Below are 12,375 nucleotides of genomic sequence, written 5' to 3' on the forward strand. Positions count from 1 at the left end.
CTCCCCAGATTCCGCTAGAACCATGGCTGTTCCTGGAGCACTCTGCCGCCCCTTGGAGTCTTTGGCTCTTTCTTCTGTTTGGAATTCATTCCTCAAACCATCTGCCTTCTGAACTCCCTCTCTTTTACACAAATGCTCTCAACACCTCCAGTACCTGCTTCCAAACCCACTAAAAGCAGTGTTTCCAGTTCTGGGACTTTTCCAGGCATTGTAATCCAGGCTTCGTTTCACCGTAAGCTAGGTCCTCAGGGTGACACAGTTAAGACAAGCCCCCAGATCTCAGGGACCTTTCCCAGGCGAGCAACTAGCTAACAACTAACAACTTCCCAAATGGTCCCTGTGTATATCTTTAAATTACAAAAAGAAATACTTACTAAATAAGTTACCTAAATGTATATGTTAATATTATGAGAAATATCCCCCAACTTAAAGATGCATAATAAATGGTCCAGACAACGCCTTCTCCCACAGCGACCTCTTACTTACGTAATAAACTTACTATGTTCATCCATGAATCGTGCAGCAAAGCAGAGCATTTGAACCATCCCAGAAATTGCTCTGTTTTTTGTAGTAATTGTGCACTTTCCCTAACAATCCAGATGGGTCAATGATCGAGACTACATCAACCTTGGCCTAAAGCCAAATACTAACATGAGAGGGGTACTATAATCATGTAAAATATTAGGGAAAGCAGTCAATTCTATTATCTATGGCCACAAATGGGAGGTAACAGAAAAACATCCTACACTTTGGTGAAGGTTGAGAATTCTGCTCTTGAATCTGCACTCAAGACCAAATGTTCCAAAACAAGAATTAATCAAAACTAAGGAACATCAACTGAAGCTTTCAGTAGTTCGTTTAATGCATTCACTCCTCCAACTCAGCTTATTTAATTCAACGGTTCTTAGCGTGCTTTAATTTTTTTCAGCAAGTCTACTGATGGGTAATAAAAACATAACATGAGGAAGAAGTTCTAAGCAGGCCAACAAATGAGTACTCAGGGGACAGATGATGTTAGTGGCCCCCTTTCTGCTATGCTGGTGGCCTGAACAGACACACCCTCGGTTTAAACATTGCATCAAAGTAAGGAACCGCAGGGCTCGGAGGCACCAGGCTCCGCAGCGCCAGGCTCGTCACCCACCTGCGCTGTTCCTCCCCGTGCTCTCCTGAGGGGACAGTGAGGCATTCGTCCATGTGTCCGTGCAGCAGCCGGAGGACATCCCCACCGATCAGATACCCTGTGAGGGTAGAAACGCAGTCACACACGAACCGTCACACTGCTGGGACGATCGCCGGGCCCCACCCTCTGTTTTCACAGGCAGAGAGACAAGAGAGGCTTCAAGCCCAACCTCAGGGGTGGACAGGGCCACCTGCCTGCTGCCTCCGGGTCCCAAGCCCTAGTTAGTGACCTTCCCACTGAAAACACCTCCTCAGCCCCATACACCCCCGTGAAACACAGACGTGTGGCTAGGCTCAGAGTTGTATGTGCACAGGTGGCAGTAATCAGAACCCTGATGCGCAAGCACTGCTGTGACCCAGCTCGGAGTCACCTGTGCTGGAAGATGGGAGATTTTTTTTAATCCTAAATATAATTTTTTTCTAAATTAAGTAATTTAATTTATTGTTTATTCTATTACAGTTGTCCCAATATCTTTTTCCCCTTTTGGTCTCCTCCACCCAGCCTGCCCCTCTTACCCAGTCACTCCACTCTCTGTTGTCTGTGTCCGTGAGTCATTCATACAGGTGCTTTGACTAGTCCCTTCCCCTTCCTTCCACCATTCCCCTCTCCCCCCTCCCCTCCCCTACAGCTATCAGTCTGTTCCCTGTTTCCGCGTCTCTGGTTCTATTTTTCTCATTAGTTTATTTCATTCATTAGATTCCACTTATAGGTGAGGTTATATGGTATTTGTCTTTCTCCAACTGGCTTATCTCACTTAGCATAATGGTCTCCAGTCCCATCTGTGCTGTCAGAAAGGTAGGACTTCCTTCTTTCTTTCAGCTGCATAGCTCTCCACTGTGTGTGAAATCCTGAAAGGAGCGTAACTGAGCAATACCCCGGGGGCCAAAACACTGGAGAAAGTAACCCCTAGAAAGCTAGCACATAAAACACACACCAGTTTTAAAGTTAACCATAGCATAAAAATAAGGAAAGGTAAGTCCTAACACAAACTTCACTTTTAAATGCCAATCTGCACAAGAGTCTTAAATGTCAGCACCTATGTAACAGAATGTTTTGACACAAAAGCTCTCCCTAACAGTCAGCTCATTATCACACTTGTGGAGATGACCTTCAGCCCTGCATCAAGGACAAACCATCTCACTGGAGGGGAGGACTTACCTTGGGCCGCTTCACTGCCTGAGCTGATCGGGGCCACGCTCCAGAGAGTCTGCTGGAAAGCCGCGTCCACGTGGAAGCTGCTGCCGCCGTAGGACAGGTGCTGCAGGGGAGGAAAGGAGAGGTCATGGCGGTGCCCGGCACTCTCGCTGTACACGTGCTTCTGCCCACCCAACCCAGCACACCAGCCTGGAGCTGTGCACCCAGACCATCACCCAGAAATAAAGAGACAAGCAGGGAAAAGTCGGAGTTTCTGTTTGACTCTGGGTATTCTCCACCTTCAGTCTAAGAGTTATTAACGTAAGCCACTAATCAGAAAACACACAAATGAATATAGTAAAATAAATTTACTCACCAAGATAGATTATTTTGTTTTAAGCCTCACGAATGGACAAAATTGTACAGCCAGTGGGTACTTACCACTGAAATTATAACAAGTTTTGTGTGTATCACACTGATTTTTCTTTGACAGTGAAGTAGGTGAAGTCACAGGACCAATGTCCTAGTTTCACCAGGCCCTTTAGGGACTTTATCTGCAATTTGACACAATGGTCGTTAGATGGTGGTGTTTCCCAATAGGTACCTAATACCTGACCATTTCCTCCAAAATTCATACATTACAAATTTCAGATTTTCCTTCTTAAAAATAAAAATGTATTAAAACAACACTTTTAATATCTTTGATACCCATAATATGAGTTCTCAATTGACAAATAAAGAATAACAAAATAGCATAACTGCTCTAGAATTTTACAGCCAAATGCCTCAATTATTTTGCTAATCACACCCTGGCTGCCTCTAGCAGTTCAGACACACATGGAACAAGCACCTGTGTTCTTAGGGTCATTTTAGTGGCCATCCCCAGTATTCTCGCCATGATTCTGTGATAGTTTCCAATGCCAAGGACAGTCTACACTTTCAAAGACTGGAACTGTCCACGAACATTCCCAGAAACTGGACACCCCAACGGACTGGGGAGCATCACAGCCTGGCATCACCCCACAGTGAACTCCACAGGCCTTGCGACACCCCAGGAGCCCCTTCCACCTAAAGATGCTACTCGCAAGTCAGTAGCAAAGCAGGTATTTCAATACCTTTCTCTTCAAAACAAAACCAATAATTTTTTGACATCCATGTTGTTATCTTACCAATAATTTTTCCAATCAATAAGACTAAAGTTTAGCAGCTGATTGACCAGCCTTAGTTATAAACTGCTTTGACCAGCCTCTCAGCCAGCTACCTGCCTTTCTACCACCTCACCACATCCTTAAGTGTATCCTTAATGCCAGCTGAGACTCCTTGATTGTTGAAATTCTCTATTTACAAATAAATCCCATGCTTCTGCTTCCACAAACCAGGAAAATATTTTTCCTTCATAGCTATCATCACATAATGTGATTCAGTGTATCTTTCTCTCTCCGTCACGTGAGCTGTCTGACACAGGTTCACAGCCTAGTAATGTTATTCAATAAACAAGGATGTGCAGAAACCAAAATCTTCAAAGGTGAAGCAGCATAAACCTAAAGAAATATTTTACATTGTTCCACAAATGCACCTATTTTAATGACCTGAGCCAAAGTAACAGCACACGCACAGAAAACCTTCTGTAAAATCATATGGCTCTCACCAGACCATGAACAGGTAGGCCCAAACACCAACACTGAAATTTTTAGTTTTGACATATTGTGACAAATAAATAGATAATCTTCATTTGTTCATTCATCATGGTTCACTGAATACACTATTATATGAATAGAACACCCTCTGCACCCCAGGGGTGCAGAACACCCTCTGCACCCCAGGGGATTTCCTTGGAATCCACAAGGGAAAGAGATATGCACAGAAGACTACAATGCAATATTAGAGAACAGTGGGTGAGTTGTAACCAAAGCACTACAGGAGTTGAGAAGAGAGGAAACTTCAGCCAGCCCACCTGAGACAGAGGTCCTGGCCCTAGGGCTGGAGGGCAAGTGGCATTTCCATGGGCGAGACGGGGTGTCATGGAGGTGAGGGCTTGGAGAGCCAGCAGGGTCACCCTGGCCTCCCCTTTATATACTTAGATATGTCGTCTCCAAATACACCTGCGCATATGTTGGATTTCGGTGTGTGTATTAATAATGTTAACTTGCTAAGTGTAAGTATTTAAAACATGTCAAAATTGTTGTAGAACCACTTTGAAGCTTTTCATTTTTAATTCACCAGAAACCTCATCATTGGAAGCAGCCTGGTCCTTGCTGGCCTTCTGAGAGGCTCCAACAGGGGACCGGTGTGACAAAGAGAAGGTGCTCCCGAAGGGCAGAGACACAGGGACAACAGGGGAGCGGACTGGCCGTGGGCTCACGGCACGTACTGGCACACAGGGAGGGAGGGCCTGCCAGTGAGGAGGTGACAGATCAAGGGTCCTATACTTTAGGACCCTAGGCAGTAAAAAAATAAATGTGATAGAACCATAAAAGCCTAAAGATTTCAGTCTGCGGGAGAAAGTCCGAAAGTGTCTTTAAGAACATATTACACCATACAATTCTAAACATGTCCACTCTTCTCAAGAGAACCTTCTCTAGGCATAATGATTTTAAATGCTTCTATTTAGTTTTCATGCTTAAGCAGCAAAGGGAACTCTGAGTCAGACCAAGGTCAAGTTACGTCTGTCAAGTTAGGTAGGAATATACATAAGGGGAACAAAAGCAAAAATAAATAAATGGGACTATATCTAACTAAAAAGCTTTTCAACAGCAAAGGAAACCATCAACAAAATGAAAAGGCAACCTACAATGAGAGAATATATTTGCAAATCATACATCCAATAACGGGTTTAAATCCAAGATATTAAAGTACTCAACACAACTCAATAGCAAAAAAATGATGATGATGATAATCCAACTAAAAAGCGGGGGAGCCCTAAATACACATTTTTCCAAAGAAGATATTACAAGTGGCCAACAAGTTACACAAAAAGATGCTCAACATCACTCATCACCAGGGAAATGCAAATCAAAACCACAACAGAATACCACCTCACACAGGTCAGAATGGCTGTCACCAATAAATCAACAAACAACAAGTGCTGGCGAGGATGTGGAGAAAAGGGGACCCTCTGCACTAGTGGTGGGAATGTAAATTGGTGCAGTCACTATGCAAAACAGTATGAAGTTACCTCAAAAATTTAAAAATAGAACTACCGTAGGATCCAGCAATTCCACTTGTGGGGGTTTATCCAAAGAAAACAAAAACATTGATTCGGAGAAACATGTGCACCCATGTACACTGCCACATTATTTACAGAAAGCCTTTGACACAACAGCAAATGGTTCCAAAGGAATTATTTTTCTTCTTGGATATTGCTGCAAAGAGAATAAAGATCTCATTTCATATTAGAATATGAAACAGCAAGATGAAACAAGACACCATCTGGATAGGTGGTTTACAACCATTCCCAGTGTAAGACCCCTTACTCCTAGGCAATGGGGGGGGGGGGGGCAGAGTCTGAGCACAGAAGCAGCAGGGGGGACAAGCAGAGGTGGTGCCTGGGGCCCCAGGGCCCTGTGCCCAGCCCAGCGCCCACTCCACTGCACCAGGCTCCACCCCAGGACATGACCAAGACCAGCCCCTCAAATCAGCTCCAATCAGGGCAGCACCTGACAGCGGCAAGTTCACAATTAGATCTTTAACCACCGCTGTTAGTGCAGGAAAACTGGACCAGGGTTCAATAGACACAAACGATGGAGAACTTAAAAGTCAATGACTGAAAAATGTTTATTTTCAGTCCTCAGTTTTAACGAATTTACCAATTTTTTAACCACTCAGCACTTCTCAGCATGGGCACCTCGCTCTCACAGACAGACCTTCATTTGAAATCAGCTGTAAAACCCTCTGCTCCTCCCTTCCCGGCTTCCTCTTTTCTTTTGCCTGAAGGTCCGCAGCTTCCTCAAACACCCTGAACTGGCATAGATCTCCCTCATAACAACTGCAACTTACTGAGCATTACGAATACTTGTGCTGTTCACAGGGCAGAGTCTTACTTGGCTGGAAGCATTCCATCCTTTTACCTCCCTGTGAGCTAGGCCCTTTATTAGCCCGTGCAGGTGAGGAAACTGAGGCCCCAGGAGGCTCCGTGACACCAGGGCTCACACCGAGTGGGGGGTGGATGTGTGGGAGACCTTGATGGGGACAGTGGGAACACGGGCTCGAGAGCGCATTGGGTACAACAGCAGCACGCTCTATTTCTGTCTCAACTACCGTCCACTGCAGTCTCACAGACATTTTACAGCACCCCTTTTTATCTCTGTCCAATTACTTTTCAACCCCAAAATAAAAACTATGTTTTGCTAGTCACTGCTGGTCCACCCACAGGACAGTCTGGTCTGAAGGCACAGGTGCCTTGAACAAGGTCCCCAACCCCCACTGAAGGCCACCTGTACCCCACAGCTCAGGCCACCAGACGCGCCAGAACCACCACCGAGTGGCATTAAGCTGTTTACCCACAAACTCTTAAACAACACAGAAATGAGGCCAATAGAAAATAAATAGTTTCTAAATAATGATAATATTTTACATTGGCATCTTTCATCCTTCCATTGATTTCAATCTGCAAACTGCTGTATATGATTCTTCTTTAGTAAAAATACAATGCACTAAATAAGTTTAATTAAATATATACTGGTTTCACCACAAAATGAAAAATATCTTCAATGATTAAACATAAACTTGTCTTCCTTCTCCCATTTCCAGCCCCTACCTTTTGAAACAATGCAATGTCAATGAGAGACTCCAACTTTTTAAGATTTTATCTGTTTCTCCTTTCTTAACATGGCAAGTACTTCTCATGTAAGAATTTGCTTTCATCAGTGTCCAAATCAGGAGTCACAGCCACACTGATGCAGCCCTCACACTGGCTGCAGTAGAGCCTGCAGACTCCTCAGTCCCTGATAAACTGTGTGGAGAGCTTCAACAACGTGACCCGGAAGCAGGCACCAGCCACTCCAGGAGCATGCGTCCAGGCGCACAGGACACCGGCCTACGTGGGCAGGTGAGCGGCACTTCCACACACCACTGCCCCTCCTATCTGGGGAGTCACTTCCCTCTCATCAAATGGAGATGCACGTTTGTTTCTAAGCAACCTTCCAGATAATCTGAAATCCAAACTGTAAGAGAGAGTTTCATGAGCCTGTCCTTTGTCATCTCACCAAGTCCATGCCCCCTTCCCACACTTACCAAGTACCTTTCAGAGGACACACTCACTAGGATGAGGTCATCACCAACGCGCACCTTCTCTCCTTCTGACCGCTGCTTGGAGGCAGGGTGGATGGTCCACCAGCAAGCCTCACCTGCAGAAGGGCGAGCAACACAGAGGAGGTACTGAGTTTAAAGCCCACATGCTTGGCCAATGACTCCAAAACACAAAGGGAAATAAAACACGTCTTCAAAGTCAGCCTCCTTAAAAGAAAATTGTCCTATTCACACCACCTTCAGGAATTTGAAATGTAATGCCACTTAATCTCTAACCATGAAAATCGAAAGAAGGAGGGCAAATTAAATTAGGCTAAGATGTACCGAAATGCTTGTCACAGAACTGGCTGTGACATTTTAGGAAGATTGATTGTCTACACTAACATAAGGCCAAATCCACCAGTCACGCAAACCTGACTTCATTTGTTACAAAACCACGTGTCAGTGCGCTGTGCATGTTGCTGTGTGATAACATCTAGTTTCTGCCACTTGACTTTCAGAAGGACTCGAGGTTTCGTGATGTGACGTGGTAACAGTTTAAAGGACTCCCTACTTTCTAGGGGAGGCTGATTTACATGGGCACAGCTGCTGTCATCTAAACTTTACTATCCTGTGCCTTATTTTATATTCTTGTTTTAAAACGTGTTTGTTTGTATTAAGGGTAAAAAAGAACCCCATTATAGAAAGATACATTATAAAAATATCTGAGTATAATCAAATACTTTCTTCTAGAACTAGTTATGCATAAGCCTCATGAGCTACAGACTCATTTTCCACTTTTCTGTGCTAGTACCTAAGATATGCATTACCATACAATTCTTCAGTCTGTTCACAGTTCCTTTTAAAACACAAATGTAAGTTCTATCCAAAAATGCGAATGGCTTCGGTAGTATGTTATCTAGTAATCTGCATTCTCTCCCTTTGCCCAGCTTCATTATTTTTCCATAGCACTGATTTTTTTCTTCTCTCTGATCCCCCAGTGCCAGAGTGCAAGTGCCACACCAGCAGGGCCCTTGCACATTCAGCTTGTCGGACTGTGAAACCCTGGATACTAGCATGCTTGTTTTTAATGTGTGGGCACTCAGTAGGAATTCCTTCTGCATAAATGAGTAAATGAATCAGCAAATACCATTTCTCAAGCATGCTTGGAGGCCATATGCAAGCTGTGATCTCGGCTGCTTTTCTTACACAAACCGCAGTCTTACTTGAATGGCACCTTGCAGAATTCCTTATTCACACTGTACTCAATTCACATTTTTTGAGTTGTAGGGAATTTTTCATTCATTCACTCAAACGTTTATGAAGCACCCACTATCTGTCCATCGTTGCTTTAGGAGCTGGGGCACATCACCAAACAAGAGAGAAATGCCACCTGCCTAAATCTAGGTCTGGTGGAGGCCAGCACATGACAAACGGCGGAATAATAAAAACTCCGTACTCAGGGCAGCAAGAGCTCAGGGAAGGTGGCAGGAGGCCCTGAGGCAGGGGCAGCACTGGGCTGCCTGCTGTTTCAGTGTTTTGTCATCATCTCAGCGTACAGAACACTTTTGAGAGAGAGAACTGAGAACTTGCTTTTTCATGTAACTGTGTGCTGAAGTAAACTAATTACAATGAGAAGACTTCAAAAAACTAGCAAAAATACAGAGAAATGTCTGAGCCTACAAAAAAAACAGACTAGAAGTAGTAATATATTTATCTATTTGGTGCCTGGGAATCTTCGAATTTTGTGCAAAAGCCAGTGTGTTGGTCTATTTAAAAAATTAAGTTGGCAAATATAGCTTTATTTTTATCCACTTGTAGTCTGTGAAAAACCTGGACAACCGGAAAGTATTTCAAAAAGAAGAGGGTGTGTGAGGGGTGGCTGGGTCCCACCCACGAAATGAATGGCTTAATGAGAATTGTGCTATTTCCTTCCATTCTTTGTTCCCCTTGGTCTTTTATTTATTTTTAATAACATAAATGAGTCATTCATGCTCATTGTAAAAGATAAAATAGCCAAATTGCACAGAGGTATATAAAGCATAAAGTCAGAACACTGAGAACCAAAACAAAAATAAAGCTTATGTTCTCCTACCTTGATTCTCTGGAAAAGAACTTGTAAATATACAACATTTTTTTCAAAAAAATGTAAAGCTGTGTCACGTCTATTTGGATAGATATGTCACTTAATGCTGTGTTTGAACGTTGACACTGAGTATGTTACTTAAAAACATTTTAAGATGGAAGATGACAGATAAAGACACGCAGCAGTACTTCACAAGCTAACCAGGGCCGTTAATACTGTCAACAGCCAGTAAGGCCTGGAGTAAGTACTCCTCTTTCCATCAAAGCCTTCGGAATAATAAGGTCTGCGGCTCAGTTTGAACATCTGGCTAATTCTGCAGGAATGCCTGAGCCATGAATACAGCACACGCATCTTCCTTGTACTAAACCTCCCACAGGCAGTTGTGCGCTTTTTCTGGCTCTGTCCACGAAAACCATCACCAGGTCTCCTGGCTTCCAACCCAGTTCAATCGCAGACTCACCTGTCGTGTCCTCTTGCAAGCCGACATCGAAGGCCAGTTTGTCAGTGGAAGACCGGGAGGTGGACAGGCAGCACAGGTACTGAAGGACACAGAATCGGGGCTGTCATTACACACCTGTGGTCCCGCCCAGGGTAACTCTGACAGGATCTGGAGTCAGTCTGTCCCTGCTGTGGCGGCCCCCCTTCAAATCTGCTCAAAGCCTGGGTCTCCGTGGGGAGGGCAGGGCACACGTCCTCTCCACCACAGAATGATGGGGGAGACGCGTGCCGTGGGTGAAAGGCCAGGAGCGGGCTGTCTGCAAACCTCCTCCCCATGGGACATCTGCGACCACAAGCAGAAGCAGAACCTGACCTGACACAGATCTTCTCCTTGAGGGAAACTCAAAAACTACTCACTTCTATCTTCCGGTTGTGCTTCCATCTTTTAAGTTCAACTCTCTGAGACCCACCCAGTGCTGAGGCAGGTGTGCAACACACTGCCTCCCTGCATGATCTTTTATCATGTGGGTGGTCTTTCATTTACTTTTAATTCCAAAAGTCATTCATGCAACACCATCATCTCCCTACTTCTCCTACCCCCTTCAGTGTTCCTAACTCATTCTTGAACACCAAGCTTAGGCTAATTTTTCAGGCCACCTCCCCTCTCCCCACCCTAACCTCGGAGACCTTGCTGAGTGTCACAGTAATGAGGGGCAGAGGTGAACAGGTGTGAGGTCCAGACACACCACTGTCTGCACCAACCACACGCACCAGCAAGGAGGGGACCCTGCAAACTGCCCGAGACAATGTTAGGGACCGAGCCACCCAGACTCTCAAAACCTTCCTGTGCAAGAGGGTCCACTCAGGGGGCTCTGTGAGAGGAATGGCCAAGGACAGTTGAGCTGGCACATTAGGTGGCGGTTGGTGTCCCAGGGATGTAAAGGGAAGCTGGCCTGATTCTGTCCCCGGCTGTGAAGCATTGGCTCCCAGAGTTGTAGGAGAGATGCTCCCAGGCCTCCCACGCACTCAACCAGCAGAGGAGTGCGATTGTGACTATGGACTTGAATCTAAACATACTAAATGTCTAAATTTATGCGAGGCAAAGTAACAATTTTATAATACTGACTTCCCAGGCAGAAACATAAAGTGATCCCTATTAAAGGCTTCTGTAACATTTCTCAGTAACATTGCAGCTGTCACTGCTAACTCACACACCCCCCCTCTACTGCCCACAGCCCCCGTGAAGCTGTGGTTTAACCAAGCGTTACTATAATTATTCTGTCTTAATCAAGTTCCAGGAGGGCAAAGGCTTGTCTATTTACTGTTACACCCAGCACCCAGAACTACACTCAGCACCTAGAACAGCGCCCAGCACCTAGAATAGCACCTAGCACCTAGAACAGCGCCTAGCACACAGTAGGTGCTAAATGATACTGACTGGATGAATGGATGGACCTTTCAGATGCAGTTGGAGGCTTGAAGAGGGACATTGGGGCACCCAAGGCTGGACAGCCTGTGGGAGCAAGCCTCACCCAGGTCCTCCAGCCAGGCCCAGGCTCTTCATGTCTGCTGTGCCCAGAGGGCACCTTCCGAAACAGAACCTCACACTCACTATTTCATGCAGTGTGTGTTTTGATTTCTAGTGAAGATGGAATTCTTTCCACAAGGTTCTAATGTGTGATTTCTATATGTAAACAAGTTTTTTAAGGCAGAGAGAACGAGCATATATCATCGACTTGTTGTTCTACTTATTAATACATTCATTGGTTGCTTGTTGTACATGCCCTGTGCATTGACTGGGGATCAAATCTGCAACCTTGGTGCATCGGGACAACATTTCAACCAACTGTGATGTGCAGCCAGGGCCACAAACAGGTTGTTCTATCTGCTGGCCTGGTGTCCAGCCACTGTGTTCAACCAAATGTTTCCTTTGTTGTATTCCATGCCTTGCTATGTCGGCCAAGGCTTCCACACAATGTGAAATAGCCCAGTCTTGTCTTCCTTCATTTTTGTTTGTTTTTGTGTGGCCAAGAATGGCTTCAGTGTCTCACAGTAAGTATGATGTTGGTTACTGATCTGATACTTTCTTTATCATTGAGAAAATAACCATCAATGCTATTTTATTAAAAATGGATGTTGAATCTAATTAAAACCTTTTTCAGCACCTGTTAAGATGATCATAGTTTTTCTTACTTGAGCTGTTTATGTGATACTACATGCTAAAGAAAATTACTAAGTACTTATTAAATTCATATCTGTATTTTCCCTGTCCTCCTGAGTTTTATTAACCAGACATTTCACATTAATGTTA

The 12,375-nt window shown here is 44.6% G+C and overlaps 1 protein-coding gene across 1 annotated transcript in view; it reads right to left on the bottom strand.

Annotated features, from left to right (window-relative positions):
* RYR2 (ryanodine receptor 2) overlaps nucleotides 1-12,375 on the bottom strand; it is a 533,272-nt gene that overhangs the window by 307,724 nt on the left and 213,173 nt on the right. The window contains 4 exon segments of the mRNA XM_036016051.1: nucleotides 1,142-1,238; nucleotides 2,339-2,438; nucleotides 7,547-7,659; nucleotides 10,087-10,165. Coding sequence (XP_035871944.1) covers nucleotides 1,142-1,238; nucleotides 2,339-2,438; nucleotides 7,547-7,659; nucleotides 10,087-10,165 — 389 coding nt within the window.

The sequence above is a fragment of the Phyllostomus discolor genome, chromosome 15 (genome assembly GCF_004126475.2).
Source record: "Phyllostomus discolor isolate MPI-MPIP mPhyDis1 chromosome 15, mPhyDis1.pri.v3, whole genome shotgun sequence".
Classification (NCBI taxonomy): Eukaryota; Metazoa; Chordata; class Mammalia; order Chiroptera; family Phyllostomidae; genus Phyllostomus; species Phyllostomus discolor.